Source organism: Antechinus flavipes, chromosome 3, assembly GCF_016432865.1.
Source record: "Antechinus flavipes isolate AdamAnt ecotype Samford, QLD, Australia chromosome 3, AdamAnt_v2, whole genome shotgun sequence".
Taxonomy (NCBI): Eukaryota; Metazoa; Chordata; class Mammalia; order Dasyuromorphia; family Dasyuridae; genus Antechinus; species Antechinus flavipes.
Genome location: NC_067400.1, coordinates 261,864,822 through 261,891,216, shown reverse-complemented (window position 1 = coordinate 261,891,216; position 26,395 = coordinate 261,864,822). Strand labels below are relative to the sequence as shown.

General features: G+C 32.5%; 1 protein-coding gene across 4 annotated transcripts in view; it reads left to right on the top strand.

The window, feature by feature from the left end:
* USP9X (ubiquitin specific peptidase 9 X-linked) overlaps window positions 1–26,395 on the top strand; it is a 249,024-nt gene that overhangs the window by 81,012 nt on the left and 141,617 nt on the right. For all 4 annotated transcript variants that reach the window (XM_051985022.1, XM_051985020.1, XM_051985023.1 and 1 more), the window contains exons 3-5: window positions 11,712–11,857; window positions 13,480–13,559; window positions 16,361–16,473. In XM_051985022.1, coding sequence (XP_051840982.1) covers window positions 11,712–11,857; window positions 13,480–13,559; window positions 16,361–16,473 — 339 coding nt within the window. The remainder of the gene's footprint in view (window positions 1–11,711; window positions 11,858–13,479; window positions 13,560–16,360; window positions 16,474–26,395) is intronic.

The following is a 26,395-nucleotide window of genomic DNA, read 5'->3' as shown; positions in this document are numbered from 1 at the left end:
TGAAAAAAAGTAACAAAAAAATCTGGCTTCTAATCTTATTTCACCAAAAATTTTTTCTACTGAGTTATTAATGGGTATTTTAGTTGCTAAATCCAGAAACCTTACTTGATCCTCATCCTCTTTTACCTCCCTCTAGCCTTTGAGACTCTTAGTCATTCTCTCCTACTTTTCCTCTTAACGGGACTGACTATTCTTTCTCCATCTTTTCTGAATCTTCCATTTCATGTACTCTTAAGGATACGTTTTGATTACAATTTTGTTCTAGATTTTCTTCTGTTCCTTTTTACTGCTTCACTTGATGATCTCATCAGTTCCCAAATATTTAATTATGCTTTAGATTCTCAGATCTCCCAACCTGATTTGTTCCAAATTCTGCTGATTTCCACTTTTGCATTCCAACCTTTTAGATGCCTCAAAATGGATGTCCAGCAGGCATCTTAAACTAAACATGTCCAAATCTTAACTCCTAATCCCTCCCCTCCCCACCTTTCCTTTTGCTCTAGAGGGCAACACAATTCTCATACCTTCACAAACTGTAAAAATCATCCAGAATTCTTCACTATCTCTCACCTCCCATATCCAAACTATTAAACTAGGTCAGCAGTATCTTTTCACCTTTACTTTCTTGAATATTCTCCCTTCTTTTTGATATTGTCATCACTTTAGGGCAGGCTCTCATCATCTCATTCCTGAACTATAGTGTGTCTACTTATCGCAGGCCTCTTTCCCATTCTAGGCTAATTTCCATTCAAATACAAGGTCCCACTATGTCACCTTTCTACTTAGTCAAGTTCAGTGGCTTTCTATTGCCTACAGGATCAAATGTAAAATGTTGGTTTTGGCATTCAAAGCCCTTTACTTGGCCTTCTCTGACCTTTCCAGGAAGCTTTTCTTTTTGTTAATTGACTCTATATTCCCTGTAAATAGCTTACTTTGAAGGTATTTGTTTGCATATTTTCTGCCCCCTTAGATTACAAGCTCCTCCAGGGCTGGGACTTTCTTTTACCTTTTTTTTGGGGGGGTGAGGGGAGGGGATGGGGAAGTATGGCCAGTATTTAGCTGGGCCTAGCACTTTGTAGGAACTTAATGACAATGACTTGATAAATATTGACTGATTGAAATCAGTTAACCTGTAACAATAGCTATAACTAGGATTTGTCTTAGATTCACTGTGATCTAGTGAAAAGAACATTCATTTGGGTTTGAATTTTGTTTCTATTATACTTGGTGTAATTTATTTAACTTCTCTGGAGTTAATCATAAAAATCGTGTTATTATCTTATGGTGTTTATCTCAAAACATCTCAGAATACATATAGTCACTGCTATAATTATATCTGGTTTTTGCTTGCATTTAATACTTTTCTGTCTTATTTTTTAGTGGTTTGTTATTCATTTATCCAATAATTCTTTATAATAGCCTTGTAATACTAGTATGTATCAGTCTCATTTTTATTTAGGACTGTTCCTCTAGGATTTCATTCATATTTTGCATGGTCTTGCAAAAATGTTGATAGCACTTCTCAATTATTACATAATTATTATATTATGTTCACTGATGAATCTAAGAATCTAAGAACTAGTTGTTGCTAGTAACTTGACAATTCATCCTAATAGTGATGAAAATAGTTAAGTATACTGTAAAAATCTCAATAATTTGGATTTAATTAATTCAGAATTTGTAATAAGTTTGACTAGGACTGGGTTGAATTTTAATCTTTGATCAATATAGTTACTGAGTGTAAAATATTAAGCAAATCTAGGATTATTTTAGCTTATAATAGGAAGTAGATTCACATTGTTATCTTTGTTACCTTCTCATTGGGATCTCCAGGTAGTATACAAACCCTTTTTTTTTTTAAACAGGGATTGATTGTTTATTAAGCTTTTGGGCTTTCTTATGTTGGCTTACCTGTGTTTAATATCAAATCTGTCTCTTCTGCTTCCAGTCACTCAGATTGATCTTTTTTACCTACTTAGGTTGAATGATTGAAGGAATATAAAAGCTGTTTAGGTGTATTGTTTCACCACATAAAAACATTTTTTACTTTTTTTTTTTTAAGATTAATTTTGGCTTATTTTTAAAATAAAGTTTTATTATTTTAGTTCCTCTGTCTTCCATTTTTATCCATCATCTTTCTAGGTTTATGACCACTTGAAATTTACCTATTGTTCTATATTGTAAACAAGCACCCATAAAATGGAAAATCACAAAGTATTATGTTGTTTTTGCTTCTTAAATTATATTTGATGGTTATTTTCTATTTTCTATCAAATAAAGTATAAACCCTTTAGTGTGGCATTAAAAATTCACATAATCTTAAATTCCACCTATGTTTACAGTCTATGTTCTGCCAATCTACCAGCCAGCATCAGCCACTCACAATTTCTAATACCATCCTTTGCACTCCTGGCTCTATGCCTTTGATTTCACTATTCCTTCTTCCTAGTATGCTTTTCCCATTCTGTTTTTGTATGAATCCTATTCATCCTCTAAGAGCTAGCTCAGGGCTGTGGCTTAAAGGACATCTGCCTTGAATCCTTCATATACACAGGTAAGTACTTTGACCCTACTCTATCTTTATCTCACCTTTTATTAGGTAGTTTTCCTCAACCTCTCTTAATGCCTTCCCTCTGTTATTTCTTATTTATTCTGTGTATAGCTTGGTTGTATATATTTGTTTGCATGTTATCTACTCCATAAGATTTTGACTTTTTTGAGGGCAGAAATTGTTTTTTTGCCTCTTTTTGTATCCTTTGCACTTTTCATAGTACCAGGCACATAGTTAGGTGCTCAATAAATATTTATCGAGTGACTTGATTTAATTTTATTTTCTTTTATAGTACATCTTATTCTTTCTTGTTTCTATTCTCTTTCAGACTGAGGGGTGGGGTTGGGTGGGGTGGGGAGGGAGGTTGACCATGGTCATTTTACATAGCAGTGCATTTTACAGAATAATAGCATTTCAGAGTTGGAAAGGATCTCAGTGATCAGGTTCATTCCCAAAAGCAATCTTTACTATAACATTACTTGAAAAGTGTGCTTATAACTTCTGAAGATGGAAAGCTTACTACCTCTTAAAGAAGATTAATTGTTTAGGAAGTTTTTCCTGACGTCAAGCCTAAACTAACTTTTTTTTTTTTTTTTTGGCAAAGCATTGCTTTTGCCCTAAGAGAACTAGGAGTTGAGCCTCTTTTTCACAAGATATCTATTCAGGTACTTGAAGAGAGCAATAATTGTCTCTCTTCTCCAGGTGCCTTTAGTTCTTGTAATAAATAGACTGGTTGTTGCCAAGGTCAAGGTCCTTCATCATCTTGGTTCTTCCCCTGAACTCTTCACCAGCCTTTCAGATCCTTAAAACTGTGTTACCTAGAACTAAAGACCACTATGCTGCAAATGTAATTTCATTAGAGCAGTTTACCGTGGAACTAACATCTTGTTATTTCATGAAGCTATGACTCTCTTAATGCAAAGTATGCTTTAGCTTTTTTTTTGTCTACCACCTAATGCTGCTGATCCTTTGAGTTTGTAGTTAACTAAAAACCCCAGAGAATTTTCTGTTAAGTTGCTTCTGACCATTTTCCTCATCCTATATACTTCAGTGTAAATTTAATTTTTTTTTAAGCTCTTGTCTAAGATTCTTTATTGTAATTGAATTTTTTTCTTATGAGATTCAACCCAGTGTTTGTCAGCATCTTTTTGGATCTTTACCATCTGACAAAATGTTAGCTTTTCCTCCCAATTTTGTTTCATTTTCAAATTTGATGAACATGCCATTGTTTACATTTTAATGAGGGACGCCTACAGACCACACATAAAAGAAAACTTGAGGGTAGAGTTAGCTCCTGGTAGGGGCATTATGGAGAAGTCTTCATTATAGCAGAATTGAAGTGATGAGTGACTTTGAGTATCCTCCTTAAATAGAGATTTGGGGAGGAACTGTGTGGTGTAAGAGAACTTTTTCAGCTAGATCTTCATATTTGTCCCTATGGTGTCCCTGTTGGTGAAGAATGACTTGATGTCTCACTTGCTACTTATTCAATGGTACACTAAAATGAGCTACTTGTGTTTATGGGAAATTTTTCAATTCAAAGCTATGAGAATAAGGTTTGACTGTTAGTGTGAAATACCAATAGACTCTTATTTTAGTTCTTTGAATCTGTGATTTCATGTGTATAGATAATCAGTCCAAGAATAGAGATTCCCTTTCATTGATTCAAATTACAACATATCTGTGTCGTTCCATTTAGGGCATATTCTTTCCTTAAATCTTATGGAGGAGTGTTTCCTTCAGTTTTCATGATGTGAGGATACTGGTAGAACATATCACCTGTCCAATGGTTGTTTCTCCTCCCCCCACCCTTAGATCTCTAAAATGATGGTGATAATATTTAAATAGTGCTTTCTGTGTATAAGGCATTGTGCTAAACTCTAAACCCTTTAAAATTTTCTCATTTGATCCTCACAACAACCCTTGTAGTAACTACTATCATTATTATTATCTCCATTTAACAAATAAGGAAAATTGAAGTAGACAATTTGTTAAGTGACTTACCCAGGGATAGATATTAGTATCCCAGCACTTAGCACACAGTATCTAGCATATAGAAGTGCTAAATAAATGTTTATTGAGTTTAAAATAAATGTGGCAAAAGTAGAAACAATACAACCACAGGTTGGATATATGGGATAAGTTTAAGTGGAGACTATCTAGACTATTACTTGGGAGGATGGAGATATTCTTAATTGTAATAGGAAAAATCAAAGAGGGAAGGAAAGTTTTAGGGGAAAGATAGTTTTGTTTTGGACATAATTGAGTTTGAGATACCTATGGGTTAACCAGTTTGAGGTGTCCAAAAGGCAATTGGTACAGCAAGACTGGAATTTGGGTGAGAGGTTAAGAATACATCTATCATTCTGGGATTTATTTACGTAGTGATGATAATTGAGCCTATGGGAGCTTATGACATTATTAAGCATAATATAGAGGGAAAAAAGAGCCCAGGATTAAACCTTGAGAATCCTAAGTGTTAACTGGTGTGACTGGGATGGTATAGCAAAAGAGACTGAGATAGAGTAGTCATTTAGGTAGGCCTGGAAGAATTGTAAGAGTGACACAAAAACCTAAAAAGAAGTATTGTCACAGAGGAGAGAAATGAAAAATTCTACTGGTGAGTGGGATAATTAATTTTGTTGTTGTTTTAGTTGTGTCTAACTATGGCTGTATTAAGTTTTTCTTGGCAAAGTTACTATAGTGGTTTGCCATTTCCTTCTCCAGCTCATTTTATTGACTAAGAACTGAGGCAAATAGAGTTAGATGACTTGTCCAGGGTCACAGAGCTAGTAAATGTCTAAAGCTGTATTTGAATTCAGACTCCCTGACTTCTGACCTAGTATTTTATCCATTATGCCATCCAGCTGACCCACAATAATTAGAGAGATGTAAAAGAACCACCATGGGGCAGCTAGGTGGCAGAGTGGATAGAGAGCGCCTCAGACACTTAACACTTCCTGACTAATGTGACCTGGGCAACTCACTTAACCCCAATTGCCTCAGCAAAAAATAAAATAAAATAAAAGAATCACCTTGCTGTAGTGAGAGCACAGATTAGATTATGTAACATGAATTGAATTCATGCTGGACCCAATCAGTGTGATTTTGTCATTTTTTTCTCTGGCTCCATACAGCACCTGATGAATTCCAACAAAGATAGGATGATGAAAGTGATCCTAGCTTAGAGTTTGGTAAAGAATGATGAGAATATATGGATATATGAAAATGTATAGTTTTTTTTTCTGATTCTTTATCTTAATGACGTAAGTTATTGATGCACTTTTACTCAAATTAACTATATATATATATAGGTACTAATTTTAGACTCTTAAATTAGAGTAACATAATGAAAGTATTGTAAGAAAATTAAGACGTGTTTGCTAGTAATTTTTAACTCATCTCTTGAATTACCTTAGAAAGAAAAGTAGCATGGGTCAATTAGGTTTGTTAACATTGCATACAAAATAAATGTGCCTACAAGTTATATTTCATCAACCCAGACTCCAATAATTAGTTTTTTGTTTTTAGTCTTTAAACATTATGGAACTTTGTGCATGTTAGCTATTGTTTTGAAATGTCCTTCTTTAACAGAAAATATTAAAGGGAGGGAAGGAATATTTAGACAAAATCTGACTTTTTTATTATTGTGTTACGTATTCTATGTATACAACATAGAATTTTACAACAGATCACAAAATTTCTTCACTAATAGAATTTTGATGTGCTTCATTGTGACATGGAAATACCTCTGAATTCCATAAATGTTATAAATAAATAGTAACATTTAATAATGGGCAAGACAGCCACTTCCTCTGGGAATGTGCATTCTACTTTTAAAAAATGTAGAACTTAAATGCCAAAAATAAGAGCCTTTCTCTAAATATAATAGAACACAAAAAAGAATGTTCTCTATGAAACCATTTCTTTCTTTTTCATTATTGCATTTTATGGGCATATATAATTTATTATACACATTACTTTCAAAATATGCTTTTTACTGAAGTGCAGAATATTAGTCCCCAAAAATTTATTTTGATTTTCATGTTGTTTGAATCCTACTCATTGGACTAATTCAAATTGTTGGTTATTCATCCAATTGCTATGTCATAATATGAGCACATTCTCTTTTGACATTTCATACTGTCAAGAAACAAAAGAAAAATTCTAAATTCATTTTATGGAAAAGAGCTTAAGTTTTGATCAAGGTAAAAGTTGGTAGATAAAGGTTCTTCCATATTTTGTAGAAAAATTTGTGTTAAAGATCAGCTGTGAACATTTCTTTTCCCTTATCTCCTTCTCTAAATTCTAGCTAAAATTATTACTTATTGTTGATTATTTTATATTAAATTCCATACATAACATTTTATTTTCTTGAGCCCAACTATAAGTGAAATAAGCCCTATTTGTACCTTCTCAACTAAATTTTTTAATTGTATTTTTCCCAATTACATATAAAACAAATTTTTTTTTACATTGGTTTATAAAACTTTTGAGTTCTAGATTTCCTCCTCCCCCTCTCCTTGAGAAGGTATATGTCAAGTTATGCAAAACATTTCTATAAAAGTCATGTTGCAAAGGAAAACATAGATTCCTCCCACCCCCACCTCCCAAAAAATAAACAACTATCAAGAAAAATAAAGTTTTTTTTAAAAAGCATGCTTCAATATATATTCGTACACAATCAGTTCTTTCTCTGGATAATGGATAGCATTTTTCATCATAAGTCCTTCATAGTAGTCTTGGATCATTGTATTGCTGAGAATAGCAAAGTCATTTACATCTGATTTTTCCACACATTGCTCTTACTTTGTACACAATACATTTCACTTTGCATAAGCTCATAGAGGACTTTCCAAAGCCTAAAAGTGAGCCTACAAGAGCCTACAATGAGCACATCCTGCTAGTATTCCATCAAACTCAAATACCACAATTTATCCAGCCATTCTCTAATTGATAGGCATCCCCTCAGTTTCCAATTCTTTCCCTTGAGAAATAATTATAAGTTATTATAGCTTCTATAAGTATTTGTACATATAGGTCCTTTTTCTTTCATATCTCTTTTGGGATACATGCCTCGTAGCAGTATTGTTAGGTCAAAGAATATACATTATTTTATAGTTCTTTGTATGTAGATCATATATTTTGATCATTTAGCAATTGGAGAATGATTTTCAAACAACTTTTAAAAATTTTATTTAAAATTTTTTTTGTATGGTTCTTTTGCATTACATAATTTTCAATATACACTTATTTGTGTCTCTCCATCTTAAAATAAAGAAGAAAAAAGAGGAGTTTAATTTAACTTACACATTATTAAAATCTGGCAATATAATATATTCATTGTCTCATACCCACAGTATCTAACTTTGCAAAGAAGAGAAATATTTCATCTTTCTTCTTGGAGTCAAAGGTTTGTAATACTTATTAGGTTCATTTTTATAACATCGTTGCTTTAAACATAGAAGGAAGGTACTTCAGAGTCTATTATTGCTATTTTTTCCACTTGTGTTTTTATAGTCATTGTGTTTATTGTTCTGGTTTTTCTTGTTTCATTTTGCATCAATTCACAAAATTCTCTTGTTGCTTTTCTGTAAACTTCATATTTAAAATATATTACAATTAAATTTGTTTACCCAATCTCTAATGAATGTGCATTTACTTAGTGTGTTTCCAAATCTTTTCCTACTACAAAAATATTGCTGTAAATATTTTTGGTGTATATGATCCTTTTTAGTTTTATTTTTGATATTTTTGGTTTATATGCTTAGCAGTGAAATCTCTTGACTCATACCATTTGGAAATTCTTGTGTTATTTATTTGTCTTTGGCTATCTGAATAATTTATCCATCATCTCTATAATATTTTTGGGTATGGAAGAATTGTAAACTATTAGATGCCCGTTAATTGGGTATAAATTACAGCATTTGTGTAATCTAACATTCAGTAAGAAATGACACAAGGGATGGTTTTAAAACAACCTAGAAAGATATGTATGAATTAATGTAGAGCAGAATGAGCAGAAACCGGACAGTAGTTTATACGATATCAATATTGTAATGAAAAACAACTTTGAAAGACTTAAAAAAACTTTAATCAATGCAAAGGATAACTCAAACAATTAGTAATAAAACATGCTTCCACTTCCTGACCAAGGTGTGATGGATTCAAGATATGAAATGGATCGTACTTGTTTGGAGTTTGTCATTGTGAGAATGTATGTCATTTGACTTGGCTTTTTTTTTTTTTTTTTAGTAGGATTTTTCTTTGTGGTTTGGAGGGTAAGTGAGAAGTGAGAATGGACTAGGAATTCATCTCTTATACCTCTCTCTCCATACATAAAAGAACAGAAAAAAGGCAAGAAGGGAATTGCAGGTTATAGAACTGTTTTCAAAATTATATGTTGAATTCATATTCTTAAAAAAGAACAGTCTACATAATATAGATTGTCAGTTTCATGTAGTGAACTTTATAAAGATATGGAAAGATTTTTTTCCTTTAAAAAAATTGAAATTTGCTTCCAAAAGAAAAATCTATAGTTACTTAGGATTTTTTTTGTTTTCCTTTAGGCTACCTTAATCAAGAAGTAAATAGGAGCAGAGGATGTGAGGGTAGAGCTGGAGTTTGGCAAAGGATTGATCCTGCAGTAGGATAAGAGGTTGAGGCATTCAGGACTTTTTTGATCACTTATCAATGAGTAAATGTTTTTGTCTTACATGTTTGTGTTAATTCTCTATGAATATTGTTTATCAAACCCATAGCAGAGGTATTTGGTGTAAAAGATTTTTCATGAAGTTATGACACATGTGCCTGATTTTTTTTTTCAAAATTTTTATGTGATCATTACTGTTCTGATTACATATCCATTTTGAGCTTATTTTGATTCATAATGTTAAGATATATGATACAATAGAAGACCACATTGGTTTTGGAGGTAGAGAACCTGGCTTCATATCCTATGGTCCATCATTTGCTAACTTGTGTGACCTTCATAATTTCTCTGGCCTACAGTTTCCTTGACATTAAAATGTAATAATTGGACTGGGCAACTTCATTGTACTCTTTCTGCTCAAAATCTAATTGAAAGATGGTCTTTGTTGGTTTAAGCCTAATTTGTGTCAAGTAAATTTGTAGGGGAAGGCAGGCAAAGAGAAACAAATCATTAAGACCTGCTATCTGTATGGGAAACTTTTGGCGTAGAAATCATTAGTTGCCTGAGCTAATTGAGGTAAAGTGACTTGGCCATGATTATACAGTTAACATTTATCAGAAGTAGAAGCAGAACTCTAAGGCTACCTTAGATAAAAAGGAATCTTTCCAGTAACTCTAAGTAATTATGTTTTCTTTAAGATGAGATAGGTATATACATAGATAGATAGATTGATTGTTTTTAGTTAGGGCTTGAAGATCGGAAAGCTAGGAGATTGTGATACATGAGAAGAGCATTCTTTTTTGAAGAATAGCCAGTGAAAATGCTCAATCGGGAAATGGAGTTTTTGTTCATGGAGCAAGATGGGGGTCAAGGGAAGGATGAGGTTGCTTGTAAAGTATAAGAAGACTGAAAAGGTGAGGGGAAGGGTGTAGGTAATGAAGAGATTGTCTGCCAGGATTATATAGTTGATTGTTATAATGGAGGTGATAGGGAGCCATAATATGTTCAGCTATGTGCTACAGGAAATCACTTTGGTGACTAAGGGAAGAATGCCCTGGAATAGAGACAGATTTGTGACTGGTTTATATATATACCAATCACTAGGCTATTGAAGTAATTTAAGTGTTAGGATATGAAATTCTATGTTAGCATCTTAGCAGCATTAGATGAGAGAAGAGTCTATATTCAAGAGATATTAGACAAGTAAATCAGTCGACCTTGACAACAGATTTGCTATGGGTGGGGTAGGTAAAAGAGAATACAAAGTCGAAGATGACAGCTTAGACAGGAATAAGTTTGAAAGTCAGAGTGGTTGCCCTGCAGGGACAGAATGGGGGATTCACTTCTACCTGGGAACTACAGGGAAAAGAGAGAAAGCCTTCCTGAAACTCCTGTTTCTACTGGGCTTTCCAGTGAGGGGAGTTTGACTTCAAAATATTTACATCTAAGGCTAGTCAGATTAATATAAATCAGAAATGTGTCTGATCCTCAGGAAATCTGGTTATATACTTGCCACTACATGGGTTTCCTCAAGGAAGTTCCTTCCTGATTTGATCAAGTGAAGGCACAAATCCCTTCTTCATATAAGTGTTGCAGTGGGATAAGGACTAGTTTTCTTAAGATCTTAAATACTTTAAAAGATTATTTTTAACATTCCCTCCCACTTTTAAAAATTTGAGTTCTAAAATTTTTATCTTCTCTCTAGCCTCTTTCAGTAAATTTCATTTTTAAGGGACATTTTTGAAGGATTTAATAAAGTAAATAGTGCTTTCCTATTACTACTTAATACTACTACCTATTATTTATATAGTGCTTAAAAGTTTGTGAAGTGCTTTAAATGTATTTACCTTATTTAATGTTACAATATTGCTTTGAAGTTATTGGCACTATTGTCCCCATTTAACTATGAGAAAGGAAACAGACTGAGAGGTTAAATGATGTTGAGTCAAAAAGATAGTTAAATGTACAAACTTGGATTTTCTTGAGTTTAGATTTTCTACTGTGACACCTAGCTGCTTCTATTAGGTTATTTCCATACAGCTTTCTTGGGGTCCTTTTAGTTATTATAATTGAATGGCAACTAACTCAGTTTGACAAAACTGATAAAAGGTTTTCCCCTGCCCCACTTTTTACTAAATTGAATCAAATAGTCCTTATGAAATTAGAGTGAAATTTTTATTTCTATTTCATTTGTTAAATTGTGGATACTTACAGATTTCAAATTAGAGAGTTGAGACATTTAAATTGAAGAAAATAAAACTAAATCCTTAACTTCACTAATTTATTTTTCTTTTAAAGTATGTATATTCATGGTGATGTAATATAATTAATCTATATTGGTACTATAGTATCTAATTTGTGTGGGGGTGTGTATGTACACATGATAATAATACAATGCAAAGCGATAAGTTAAAAGCAATTCATAAACTTTTTAATTACATATTTCTTACTGATTGTTTGTGCTTATGGTCTATAAACTGAATCTGGAAAATTTCATTTTAAATTAAGACTTCATCGCCTGATTCTTCTAATGAGAACTCCCCAGCAACACCCCCTGATGAACAGGGTCAAGGTGATGCCCCACCCCAGCTTGAAGATGAGGAACCTGCATTTCCCCATACTGACCTGGCAAAGTTGGATGACATGATCAACAGGTTAGTTTCTATTTTTACCTACGGAGAGAATTTGGAAAATTGGCATTGCTTCATACTATCTTTTGGCATTTAAACTTTAAGCCATCTAATAGGTCTTAAGTGATTAGTGGAAAAATATAATGGTGCTGTGACTTGTTCTCCCAAAATGAGAGAACAAGTGTGTAATAGTTTAAAAGAAAGTAGAAGAAAACAATTAGAAGAAAGAATATTGTTTTTTGCTGTAATTATGAACACCTAAAGAAGTCTTTCCACTAACTTTTCTTTTAACTCATTCCTCTACATGTTTGTCGATTTGGTCATTGTAGTGATATTTGTGAGTTTTAAATATAGTCATCTGAACATTTTTAAAAATTTGCTTGCTTACTGCTTTTTCTTTTTTAAAGCAAGAAAAGGAGAAAAACATATGACTGAATGTTGCCTTTGCTATTGAACCAAATCAATGTGTTCTTGGCCTAGTACTTAACTAGTTAAGGGTTTAATTTCATTTTCTTCAATTTAAATATTTCAACTCTCTATTTTAAAATCTTTAAGTATCCACAATTTAACAAATGAAAAGTATTTAACTTCTTTGTTCAATAGAAGACTGTTGATATTTTCTTTCACTTAGAATAATAAATGAGAATCTCAGATTTCCTTGAAAGATTGGGCATAAATATTGAACCTATCTAAAAGTTATCCATCCATAGTTTGGATCTTGTTAATTGAGTGGGGGTCTGTTATGAATTTCTTTAGTCTTAATTTCTAGTCCTTTTGGGCTGATCTAGATTAGACCTGCCTGGGAGCATTTAGCAGAATATGCTTAACTGGGAGTTGTTAATCTTAATATATTCTTTTCTTTTTCAGGAACTACTGTTAAGACTCTTCATTTATAACACCTCTTTTGGTGTACTTTAGTCCACTTTTTTTGTCATAATCATACCAGTTGTTAGATTTGTGACATAGGTGTATTTCTCTTGATTTCAAATCTAGTAATCTCTCCACTATATCCCATGTTGTCTATCTGGAATGGGGCACTAGCTACTCAAGCTGTGTGTCTTTCCTTGCGGTGTGGTAGATGCCACCTGGGTTGTATCATCCAAATTACTAATTAGGTTGTACCTTTAGAAGTAAGACTGCCATCATTGAAGGGCAGGGATTTTGCCTACCTTAGAATTGATGGTACCTATTGAACATTAGCACAGGAGTTTATATTTTAAATGAATCTTAGCATCTATACATCACTTTTACTTCTGATAGATATTTCTAACACATCTTTTTCAGTGATAGGAATATTGCTGCATCTGAACATGTAACTAAGTTTTCTTTGTATTTCATAGCAGAAAGTCTCTATTTAATTGACATTTATCATTACAAAGCCATTTGGATATCATGTTAAGCTTGTTAAAATAGAATTTAATATTCACTTGTCTTTCATTACCATGTATATTTTGCTCTATACTTAGAGAACTGAGTGATTTTACAATAGGTTTCCCTGGCCCCCATATATTGTGATTTATTTAATTGACCTAGTAAATTTTCTAGCTATATTCTAATGTGATAATGATGAGAATGTTATAATTGGTCAGTTCTTTATAGGACCTTTTTACTACTAACCAGTGAAAAACTTTTATTGCAACCCTCAGGCCCCGATGGGTGGTTCCAGTTTTACCAAAAGGGGAATTAGAAGTTCTTTTAGAAGCTGCTATTGATCTTAGTAAAAAAGGTAAGTTTTCAGTATTATCACGGCTTATTAAAGTGTATATCACTAAAATGTGACTTTGAAGACTTTAATTTTTGTGTTTATGTATTTTACTTTTTCTAAGGGAATATGGAACTCTGCCTTCTTAGAATCCTAAGTAATAAATTAACTAGCAGATACCTTAAAAATTAGGAATACTGAGCTCGTGTACTTTTGCTTTATTTTTATTTTTAATATGACTTCAAATCTCATTTTTTCCTCTATACCCTTGCCTCAAATTGATTTGACAGTTATTTCTGTAATATGATTGTTGTGTTGTGTTAATTTGGAAACTTTTCATACATAGAAAAAAATGATTTAGAATTATATTATGACTACCAGAGATACCAATTAATTCAGATAAATTCACCTTTTAATTATTTTTTTCTTATTTAATTGGGTACCTGAATTACAGTTATTTGTATAATTTCATTGATATAAATGGTTAATTTATTTGTATCTATATAAACACATAAACGATCTATAAAAACATAAATACATACACACATCCATTCCCTTTTCTTGGTTTTGTTTCATATTATATTACAGCAAAAACTTAGTAATTTTAAAAGAAGTTCTTTTAGTAGAATTTGGGAAAAAAAGAGAGGCCCCTCTTAAAACTAAGGAAGCAGATCCAGAAAGCAGTATTGCCTATTTTTTTTTATCTTTTGTTTGACAGGTCAGCTCAGTAATTTTTAAGCTCACCTCAGAGGATCCAGTTTGAGGTAGAATTTATACATTGAAAAAATTGTTTTATATATTTTTTAAAAGAATTATGCTAAAATAGTAGATATTAGTTAGCAATGCTTCACATGAAATAGTATGTCCAAATATAAGATTGTAAGTAGGTGGCCTCATTGTTTTTTTTTTTTCAGCTTTTAGCTTCTGGTTCATACTGTTTTTTTTTGCCATTTTTAAACACTAGGAATACATGGAGCAACTAAGCAACTAAAAAAAAGAGCAAAGAAACCAGTTTAAGAGAAATATAATGTAACGTTGTGTGATTGCATTTTGTTTTTATTTTTGCTGTGTAATTTATGGAATTTATGAAAAATTATATATATGTGATTTAAAGGAAAATATTGACATGAAACTTTGCAGTAGGTAATGTCTACTGGAGCCAGCTGTCAAAATGATTTTAAAACTTGATTTACTCTGTCAAGAAGTCTCCAACTTAGAGTTGTAGTTCCTTTCTAATTTTCTCTACTACATCATGATGTGAATAAATGAAATATTGATACTGCCCTAACAGATTAGACACCATGTATTGTACTATAGGAAATAATGCTGTGCGTGGTATTAAGTCTCTTTACTAAAGTTACAAAGTTCCATTCAAACCATTTGTACCTACAGGTATTATGCAGTATATAACAGCAGTAGATAAATTATCATTTTACTTTAGTTATATTGCAAGATATAGTTCTTCATCCCTCACTTGTACTGTAGTAAAATTCAGGAACTCAACTTTCCTTTCTATTATAGAAGTAATAGATAGATTCTCAAATCTAAGCTGATGGAGGTAATGATTCCCCTGGCTTGAGATAACTACCAGGGTGGATAATGGAGGATGTCTCATCCTTCAGGTTCATGGGAGTTTTTGTTATTTGTATGAACGAATCTTATAGCTATTTCAGCTTTCTGTAAGTCTCTCTAATCTGTTCCTTATATGTACAGACCATCTCAGCTTCTGTCATTGTTTTTATCCCAATGCCTGGAACATAGTAAATATTTTTAAAATGCTTATTGAATGAATGAAGAAAATTAAATTTTCCATACTTCCCCAAGAATAAACCTCCTTTCTTTGGGATATTGTGGTGAATATAAAGAGCCCCTTACCTTGGGGTCAAAAGAGCCACTTCAGTTCAGATCTGTCCCCTGATAATTGCTAACTATGTGACCTTGCACAAGTCACTCAGCCTGCTCAAGTTCCTCATCTATAAAATGAACCTCTAAAATCCCTGCAACAACTGCATTTGTCAGTTGCTTTTGATTTAGGCTTACTGTAGAAATTAGGTAACAAATCCTTCTTATGGTTGTCTAACGATTCTCTCCTTTACCTTGCCCTTTTTCCTTTTCCTTCTTTTAACTGTTAGTAAATAAAAAAGGGAAGATAGCCTCATGTACAAAATAAATAATATAATTCTTAAAACAACAAACAAAAACCCAGCATATGTATTTGAAAGGAAATGAAGCTTTGTTTTAGGATATGAGACTCTGAATTCAAGTTCAAATTCAAGAAAGATGCCAGGAAAAACAAAATTAGGATGGAGATGAGGGGGGCGGCGGGGGGGGAGAGGAAGGTACTTCTGCTGGGAAGCAGTGAGGAATGAAAAGACTCATAACAATTTGTCTTGCCACAGCCAACCTATTTGTAACACTCCTGAGCCTTAGCTAACTCTGGTCAAGGGAAGGGGTCTAATTTGACTAGTGGTAAATTCTAATATCTGAACTTAATAGGAGGAAAGATGGTAAAATCTACAACAGGAAAGGAAACAGAGCTGTTCATACATCAACCATAGGCCATTTCTTTGTTATTTATAAATAGAGACATCATGCTATGAATTTATATTAAAAAGCCATTAAAATAATGCTAAATTTTTATCTCTCTACACTTTAAAAACACCAAACAATCATTTTGCCTTTTAATTTTAATGTTTGGAAAGGCTTTTGCAATTTGGTGGGTTTTTTTTTGTTTGTTTGTTTGGTAATTGAATTATTGATTTATCAACTACTTGATTTACTAACCAGCTGAATGAACAAAATTGTATTTCTTGTTTCTCATATAGGTCTTGATGTTAAAAGTGAAGCATGTCAACGTTTTTTCCGAGATGGGCTAACAATATCTTTCACTAAAATCCTTACGGATGAGGCAGTGAGTGGCTGGAAGTTTGAAATTCATGTGAGTTTTGTGTATTATCTGTGGAAAAACCATATGAACTCATGGCAATTATTTTATTGCATAATTTTGAGAAAATCTGCAGAATTAACAATGTATAGAGGATTTAGCATTGAGATTTGTCCCTTAGCTTTGTTCTTCATTATCTGCTACTTTAGGAATTCACTAATCAATCTAGAATCCTTTATTCCTTCACATACTATTCAGTTATCTTTCACCCTGGCTTTAGAGCACCGTCAAATTTCTTTATTACGACTCCCAGAAAAGGTAATGAAATAACTGACTTGACTTGCCTGTTCTGTTACTTACTAGTCCAACTCCTCTACTCTTATTGAATATCTGTTTTATTCCCCAAGACTTTTTCAGACCTCTTCTGTCACTTAAAACCTTCAACTATATTTCTATCCTCCAAATAGTCACTCTACTCTGCCCTTTATTCTGTTATCCTCCTTTTCATAAAGGAGGATCTTATCTCCCATGTACTTTAAATCTCTTTCTTTTGCTTCCTTGCTGTTTCTTGTAAATGTATAATCCTAAAAGGGGGTAGGGGAAGTGATGATTGAAGGAGCTTCTCTTGTATTCTGTCTTCCTTGCATTAAAAAGTTGTCTGGTGTTTTTATTTTTTCTGACTTTCATAGCTACTTTGTCCTCAGCCTTTTTTATAATCTGGCTTTCAATTTTAATTCTAATGAAACTATTTCCTCAAAGGTCATTGGTGATCTCCTAATCACTGAATTACCTCTTTGACCTCTCATGTATCATTTTATGTTGTTGATCATCCTTCCTTGTGGGATATACTCTTCTCCTTTAGCTTCAGAGATGACATACCTTTGTCTTTGCTAGGAATTTTTGATCCTCAAAGATTGATGTTCCTACATTATTCGTTGTTCAGCATTATTTTCTTTTTACATCTTGTCCATTCCCAGTATCTTTCACTTGTACAGTTTCATCTTTTGTTTCTCTGCCTTAAAATGGGGCTTCTTAAACTTTTTTCCTTTGCAATATTTTTTTCACCAGAAAAATTTTTACATGATCCCTAAGTGGGGTTGAGATTCACATATTAAGAAGTATTGCCTTAAAGTGCCGTATAATTGTCAACTATTTGCATGTTATTTAATGACATAAGTCTCTGCCTGTCCTTATTTTGCTTTGCTTTTGTTAATGATGATACAAAATAGGTACTACTATTTTAGAAATTTGTATATGAATTAATATTTCTTACCATATCACCTATCTTAATTTATTTTCTCCTATTTTTACCACCCTAATATAAGCTTATTTTCTATTTTGGATTTGTTAAATGATTATTAGGTCTTTTTACCTTTTCTTTCAAATTTGCCTTTGTTTTATTCCTGGAATACTTATAATTTTCATGGATCTTCTATTATTATGCAATGAGAAATTAATGAATCCTTACTTTGTAATGAGTAAAAATTAGAAGTCTTTGACTGGCATTCAGTTATCTCCACACTACATAACCATGCTTTTTCTTCAGACTTATTTTATACTACTCATAATACCTTCTCCTTCCCTCCAATGGAATAAAATCTTAACAAAGAGGCTATAGTAATAGATTCTAAAGCTTACTATTACCAGGTCAGATTTATTTGTTTATTCATTCCTTCATTCATGTAGGCTTTTACAAAGAAATATCTACTTCACATTCACATTTACATAAAGCATATAAATAAACAATTTAGCTCAGTTATTATAGGCAAGTAGTCCAGAGTCAGTTTGAATGACAGAAAACAGTAAGAATGTTTCTAGTAGACAAAAGCAATCTAGTGATTAGCGATTTCTCACATTAAATTTACAATCATTACTTACATAGAACTTAACAACATCAGTAAACCTATAAAACATACATATATAGAAGTATATTTATTCAGTAATAAGAAAGTATCATAGAATCAACAAATGATATTTGAAAATTATACAAATAGAATTGACTTATGAGGAGGAAGCACTCATTGAAAAAAGTGAACTGTACATTTACTGCCTAAAACCATTCTCTCAGAATGTCCTAGACTAGAGTAATCCAAAATAAATGCTAAGCAAAGAATCTTTAAGTATTTGCAAAAACAAACAGAACAACAACAAAACCATTACAACTAAAAAAAAAAAAAATCCCCAAAGGACTCTTTTTTTTTTTTTTTTTTCCAATCATTGGAAATCTTCATTCTTGGGTAAATTATTATTATTTTTTTAATTTAAATTTTATTTTATTTAATAATAACTTTGTATTGACAGAATCCATGCCAGGGTAATTTTTTTTACAACATTATCCCTTGCACTCGCTTATGTTTCGTTTTTTCCCCTCCCTCCCTCACCCATCCCCCCCAAGATGGCAAGCAGTCCTATATATGTTAAATATGTTGCAGTATATCCTAGATACAATACATATTTGCAGAACCGAACAGTTCTCCTGTTGCACAGGGAGAATTGGATTCAGAAGGTAAAAATAACTCGGGAAGAAAATCAAAAATGCAAATAGTTCACATTCATTTCCCAGTGTTCCTTCTTTGGGTGTAGCTGTTTCTGTCCATCATTTATCCATTGAAACTCAGTTTGGTCTCTTTGTCATAGAAATCCACTTCCATCAGAATACATCCTCATACAATATCGTTGTCGAAGTGTATAATGATCTCCTGGTTCTGCTCATCTCACTTAGCATCAGTCCATGTAGGTCTCTCCAAGCCTCTCTGTATTCATCCTGCTGGTCATTCCTTACAGAGCAATAATATTCCATAACATTCATATACCACAATTTACCCAGCCATTCTCCAATTGATGGGCATCCATTCATTTTCCAGTTTCTAGCCACTACAAACAGGGCTGCTACAAACATTTTGGTACATACAGGTCCCTTTCCCTTTTTTAGTATCTCTTTGGGGTACAAGCCCAATAGAAACACTGCTGGATCAAAGGGTATGCACAGTTTGATAACTTTTTGGGCATAATTCCAGATTGCTCTCCAGAATGGCTGGATTTGTTCACATCTCCACCAACAATGCATCAGTGTCCCCATTTTCCCGCATCCCCTCCAACATTCATCATTATTTTTTCCTGTCATCTTAGCCAATCTGACAGGTGTGTAGTGATATCTCAGAGTTGTCTTAATTTGCATTTCTCTGATCAATAGTGATTTGGAACACTCTTTCATGTGAGTGGTAATAGTTTCAATTTCTTCATCTGAAAATTGTCTGTTCATATCCTTTGACCACTTGTCAATTGGAGAATGGCTTGATTTTTTATAAATTTGAGTCAGTTCTCTATATATTTTGGAAATGAGGCCTTTATCAGAACCTTTAATTGTAAAGATGTTTTCCCATTTTGTTGCTTCCCTACTAATCTTGTTTGCATTCGTTCTGTTTGTACAAAGGCTTTTTAATTTGATATAATCAAAATTTTCTATTTTGTGATCGGTAATGGTCTCTAGTTCATCTATGGTCACAAATTTCTTTCTCCTCCACAAGTCTGAGAGATAAACTATCCTATGTTCCTCTAATTTATTTATAATCTCGTTCTTTATGCCTAGGTCATGGACCCATTTTGATCTTATCTTGGTATATGGTGTTAAGTGTGGGTCCTTGCCTAATTTCTGCCATACTAATTTCCAGTTATCCCAGCAGTTTTTATCAAATAATGAAATCTTATCCCCAAAGTTAGAATCTTTGGGTTTGTCAAACACTAGATTGCTATAGTTGACTATTCTGTCTTGTGAACCTAACCTTTTCCACTGATCAACTAATCTATTTCTTAGCCAATACCAAATGGTTTTGGTGACTGCTGCTTTATAATATAATTTTAGATCAGGTACAGCTAGACCACCTTCATTTGATTTTTTTTTTCATTAATTCCCTTGAGATTCTTGACTTTTTATTGTTCCATATGAATTTTGTTGTTATTTTTTCTAAATCATTAAAATATTTTCTTGGAAGTCTGATTGGTATAGCACTAAATAAATAGATTAGTTTAGGGAGTATTCAAAGGACTCATTTTTATCAGAGTTAAGACCTCCACATTTAAAACTAGCTGCCTTAGGCCGCATATATTACATTTCACCCCTCCCCCAGGGTTCTCTGATATTCTTTAGGGGACTAATGGATGACTCATCCTATCTCCCTACTAACTGTATTTCATTTAGAAGGGCTTTCCCTATTCCCCAGTTTAATTTAAACACTGAAAGATTAGCTTTCACAAGAACTATTTATTTCCAAAGTATAAAACAAATCCATAAATGGCTTAATTTGGTTCTTTCCTATAAACACAGTCCCAGCTCTAAATCCAAAATCATTGGGTTTCAGTCCCAGACACTCTGACCTTTTTAGGGCTTCCTATCAGGGCAGCTACCTGCTATCCTGGATGTTGTCTTACCATGGCTTCAACTCCTGGGTTGGCCACCTGATATGGGAAAGCAAGGTAAAGAATACAGAAAAATCAAGTACCTCCTTGTTAGTCTATCTTAACATCGTCTAAAGGTACCATTATATACTTTTCTACTTTTCTCTGTTTCAGAATTGGAATCTATAGCATGGGTGCTTTTTTTTTTTTAATGTAAACACGATCTTTTTTGTTCCAAATTCAATATAGGTGGTTTTGTTTTGTTTTGTGATCTTTGGGGAGGAATAAATAATTTCCATTCACTTGTTTCTCTAAGTCATACAGTCAGGTATCAAAATAGCCATTGTTGAATGATCTTATACACATTTTCACATGTCCCCCCCAAAATCATAGTTATCCCCAAATATTCAGTGATTCAAAGTCACAAAACAAGGAACATTTCACAAAATTTGTCAAAATATTTCTGTTTGCTTAGCCTTACAGGACTCATTTAACCTATAAACAAAAGAACAAAACTAGGCAAAGAAGAGTGATTTCCCATCTCAGAAAGAAACCTAATTCACATTAAACTTTCCAAATGATACAGAGTTTTCCTCATAGGGATTTGGAGCCTGGATTTGACTAAGAGCTCATTCCTTTCTCGAGAAAATTGCCTCAAGTAGAAATGCTTCTTTTATTCCCTCAATGAATGAGACTCTCCAAACTGGGTTTGGACATAAGTGTCCTTTTCTACAAAGGTCACACAAAAGTTATTTAGGGGAATTGCTCTGTATTATAGGCAATTCTCCCATAAAGATTTAGGTAATTTCCTGTGTCCTTATTCCAAAGAAAACCCAAATTCCCTCTGTGTATCCATGCTAGTGCTAGAGTAAACCAAATGGAATTAGAAACTCACTCATCAGGATCCATTTGAAAAGTAGAAAAGATTTGCAGCTATTTGAGGATTTTAAATATAGGTAACTCAGCCTAAGAATTTATAGGACATTTTGTTTTCACAAAAGGTAAGTGAGCCTATGGTGGTTTAAAATGCACATGAGCATTTTCTGTTGGACAGTAGCAGTTTAGGAATGCTGAATTTATCGCATTAAACTTAACGTCTCTAATTACAGGACTCAGAGAATATATCAGTAAGTCAATACTTAATAGACAATCCAGTAATACAAAAAATAAAAACATATGAACAGTTAACAATCAACAAATGAAAAATTCACAAAATTTCCTTTGAATTGTAGGGAAAGAGCTTCCCATTTAACTACTGATAGATTACCTTTAAAAATATATATATTTGCTCTGAGATAGGAAGCAAATATACATAAAGCTTAGTTTACTTTCTATAGAGCACAATTCCAGTTCCAGGTTCAAAACCTGTCTAGAGGCTCGTTCCAGCCACCTTGACTTTCTTGCCAGACTGATTAGCTGCTATATTATGCCTGGAATCCTGGCTCCATCATTCTCGTTCCCAAGTCCATTGGAGCTCACTTCTAGCATCTGGAATTGAGAACAAAAACAGAGCAAGACAAAACACTCCCAGCCACAAAATGTCATGAGGAAACATGAACTTTATGATATCTGTGCTGTGGCTGAATGTGATTTTTCATTCTTTGCACATGACAGAAAAGAGGACCAGGTTGTATTTATACCACAAATTTAGCAATAGATCAGCATTAGGGAAAATATAATTGACTATAGTAATAAGCAGACAACAAAAAAAATTCATATTTTCTTACCAGTAAATGCAGAAAAAACTTTGATATCAAAATACAGAACTCACTTTTATTAGAAGTTCTAAAAACATAGCTAGTGAAAGTTTTCATTATTTTAATATGTAAAAATAAGTTACTTATTTTTATAGTTCTAGAAATGATAACTATAACATGATAAAGATAAATTGAATGTGAAAATAAGGCTAACAAGGTAAAAAAATCCTTTGCATTTGCACCAAAAATTTCTTTGGAACAGCATCTAATCCAGAATGATACAACATTTAGACTATAAAATGGTTTCATAAATCCAAGACCTCAAAACAGCCAGGAAGGAATTCACTATTTTATAAAAATTTGGGGGGAAATTGAGTAATCTAAAAGGAGGAAGGAGACTTCATAATCCACAGTATATCTGATAAACTCAGATGGATTAAAGACCTAATGATTAAAAACAAGTTGTATCTATCACTGTTGTAGAGAAGTGAAAGCATTTTTTTCTATTCAATAAATAGGAAAAAAAAAAGTCAGATTTAATTAGCTCTTATATAAGGAAAAGTGTTGTGTTCATGGAAAACAGGAAAGAGACCAAAAAGTCCACTTTGTTTTGGATATTTGAGTAAGTTTTCATCTAGTCTATAAAAAGTTGCTTCAAATATGTAAAAGCAAGATATATTCTTTAGTAGACAGATAGTCAAGTGAAATCAACAGGCAGTTCTTGAATGAAGAATTATAGATTATTAATAACCACATAGAAATACTAAAAACTCTGAAGTGTTCCATTTTACAACCATTAATAATTGTTATAAATTTCAAAATTAAATTTAAATGATAAAATTCAATTTTGTTGAGGATGTGCCCTCAACAAAGTAGTTACCTTTTTAAATGGTGCAAATTGAATTCAAATATTCTTTTTTGTAATTTGTAATTTGAAAATTACAAAGCTAGTCATGCACATTGAATCAATGATCTAATAGACTATCTCTCCTAAGATACTCCTGGCTAGGAAAAATCTGCTTATGTCAAAATATTCCTAGTAGCATTTTTCATCAAAACAAAAAACTGAAAACAACACATATATCAAGTGATTGATGAATGATTAAATAAATTATGGTATCATATTTTATGGGAATTATTTTGTGCCATAAAAATGACAAATAGGAAAAATTAAAAGAAATTTGGGGAAACTCCAGTTAGCTTGAAGATGTAGTGGAAAAAAGTATGCATGTTAACTACCTATATACAACTGACCAACAGAGGCAACAGGGCAACAAGAATGTTCTGAAAAAATAACAGAAAACAAAATGAAAGGCTATAGGAACAAAGAGAATTATCTGATAACTGCCTTTGTAAAGTTTCCATACTTATTAGTAGACTATAAATAATGCAACCTAAGCTTTGTTTCTCACACTATAAATTTTTTAGTCAGATAGTTGTGTGATTGAGAATTTATACATATTTATTTATGTGTGTGTATCATATGTGCCTGAACACATGCCTGAATCTTCCCTGGGAAGTAAGTTGCATGGTGTAGTGAGCTGAATCCTGGACTTTGTATCTGAAGACAAGATTGGGCTGAGATCCTGGTAGCCACACACTTTTCTGCAGATCTTCCATAATCTTTGGGATAGGCTTTCAGGTTCTTGTTTTTAAAAACAAAGGGGTTGAACTAGATAAAATGTAAAGTTACTTTCACTTCTAAAATCTATGATCTATCTGTATGATAGTTTATGTAGGAAACTCTTAAAAATTCAATTTTAAAGAAACTAGTCACTTGAATTAAGTATCAGGTTATGAAACCTCATATATCATCATCAGACTTTTTCAGAAAAGCAGAAAATATCTCTTCAAAATAACTGTAAAATTGAATATGGATATTTGGGCAATGATGAACAACACACACTCAACCTTTATAAAAATAAAATTTAAAAACTTCATTATTTGAAAATTTTCATTCCATTTAACAATGCCATGCCTATCTAATAGGGAGGGAGGGGGGAGAAAAGTTCCTAAATTAACTTAAAAGATTTAAGAATAAAGTAGGAATGAAGGGGACTTAGATTAATAGATTTCAATCTGTTCTATAAAGCATTAATCATCATCCAGTGTATTTTGTACAGGTGACAAATAAAATAGAAAAGTTAGTAGGTAAGCAGCACAATGAAACAACCAAACAATAAATTTAATAAATTTGATCTTTTTTTAAAAAATAGCTTTTTATTTTCAAAATACATTCAAAGTTTTCAACATTCATCCTTATGAAACCATTGTTCCATATTTTTCTTCCACCCTCCTCTTCTAGATAACAAGTTATTTAATATATGTTAAAAATGTGTAATTCTTCTAATTATCATCTTTTGTAAGGAAATATAAAGACTTTATCAAGTGCTCTACTAACATGTAAACTATATCAACAACATTTCTTTGACATTTTCGTAAAATCCTTAGACTAGAAACCTCTCAAAGAAAACATGATTAGTCTACCATGATCTATTCTTGATGAACCTGTGCTAGTCAGCTGATTACTGTTTCTTTTTCTGAATGTTCACTAAGCATCTCTTAATTCTGTGTTTGAGAATTGAGCATACTAATCTCTAGTTGACAAAGTCCATTCTCTTAGAAAATCTGGACATATTTGCCTTTAGACCAATCATTTTGTTTCCCAAGTATATGATCAATACCTTCAACTATTGTGTATGTGGTCCCTCTGGGTAAAGTGACTAGAACATCATTAAGGGCACCTCTTTTACCATCTTACTTATCTTGGATATCAACTTCATATAAACCCTTTTTTCTTTCTTTTCAGTCTAGAGGTCATTATTGTTTTGACAGAAAGAAGAAACTAGATGAAAAATGAGCAACTCTGCCAAACTTGATAATGTACCCTGAGCAGAGGTTCTCTTCATTCTTTGAACTTCCATCTTGGGGAGTGGGGAAGCCAAAAAACAAAAACACTTTTCCTTAGCTCTCTTCTTTCTTAGCTCTGTACTTCACTTCATTTTTTTGTCTTGACAGTCATGACGATCTTTTTGTGGAACTATGCTATACTATTATATTAATTTTTTGTTATTGTGTTCCCTGTGTGTCTGTGTATTTTCACAGATGCTTGTGAGTGAATTTTTGGTGCATCAATTTCTTTGGGAGACTTCGTTTTTTCTTCATTAGAATTTCTGTCTTCAGAATTTCATTTTTAAGCTCTTCAGATCTTTTCTGGATTAATTTGTTCTATATTTTGTTGTCTCTTTTTCTCAGAATCTTTTTAAAAATCTTTGCTAAAATCCTGGGTTCAGGCCAAACTATTTCTTCCTTTTTGTGATAAACATTGGGTCCCCATCATTTTTATGCTAACAACCCACATCTTCGTATTAGTGAAAATCATATGCAGAAAAGAACTTGGTTGGGGTTTCTATCTTTCTAAAGTTGAAATTATCTTAAGTATATTAAAGATTTCTTTTTCTGCTTCTGAAAAAAGATAAATTAGTATAGTATGTCTATAGTAAACTATATTTACTTTATTTGACAGTTTTAAAACAATGCGTTTCACACTCATAATCCTCAACTTGTCAACTGAAGAGGGCAGACTTAATTTTATTTGTCATTGTCCCTTTTCTACTCCTTTCCCCCAATTCTCCCTATCACTACCATGTAATGCCTCTTTGTCATCCTTGTGATCTCTTTCCCAGCTCATTGTGTTTCTTCCCTCTAGTTCTTGGCCATCTTCCTGGATACTCTACTATCCTTCTTCCTTTAACTATATCATTTCTTTTGAATTAAAGCAATTTTCTTTTACTTAATAGTATTTCCTCCCTTCCCCCAATTACATGTAAAGCTAGTTTTTGTGAGATTTTGAGTCTCAAATTTTTTTCTCTTCTTACTCTCCT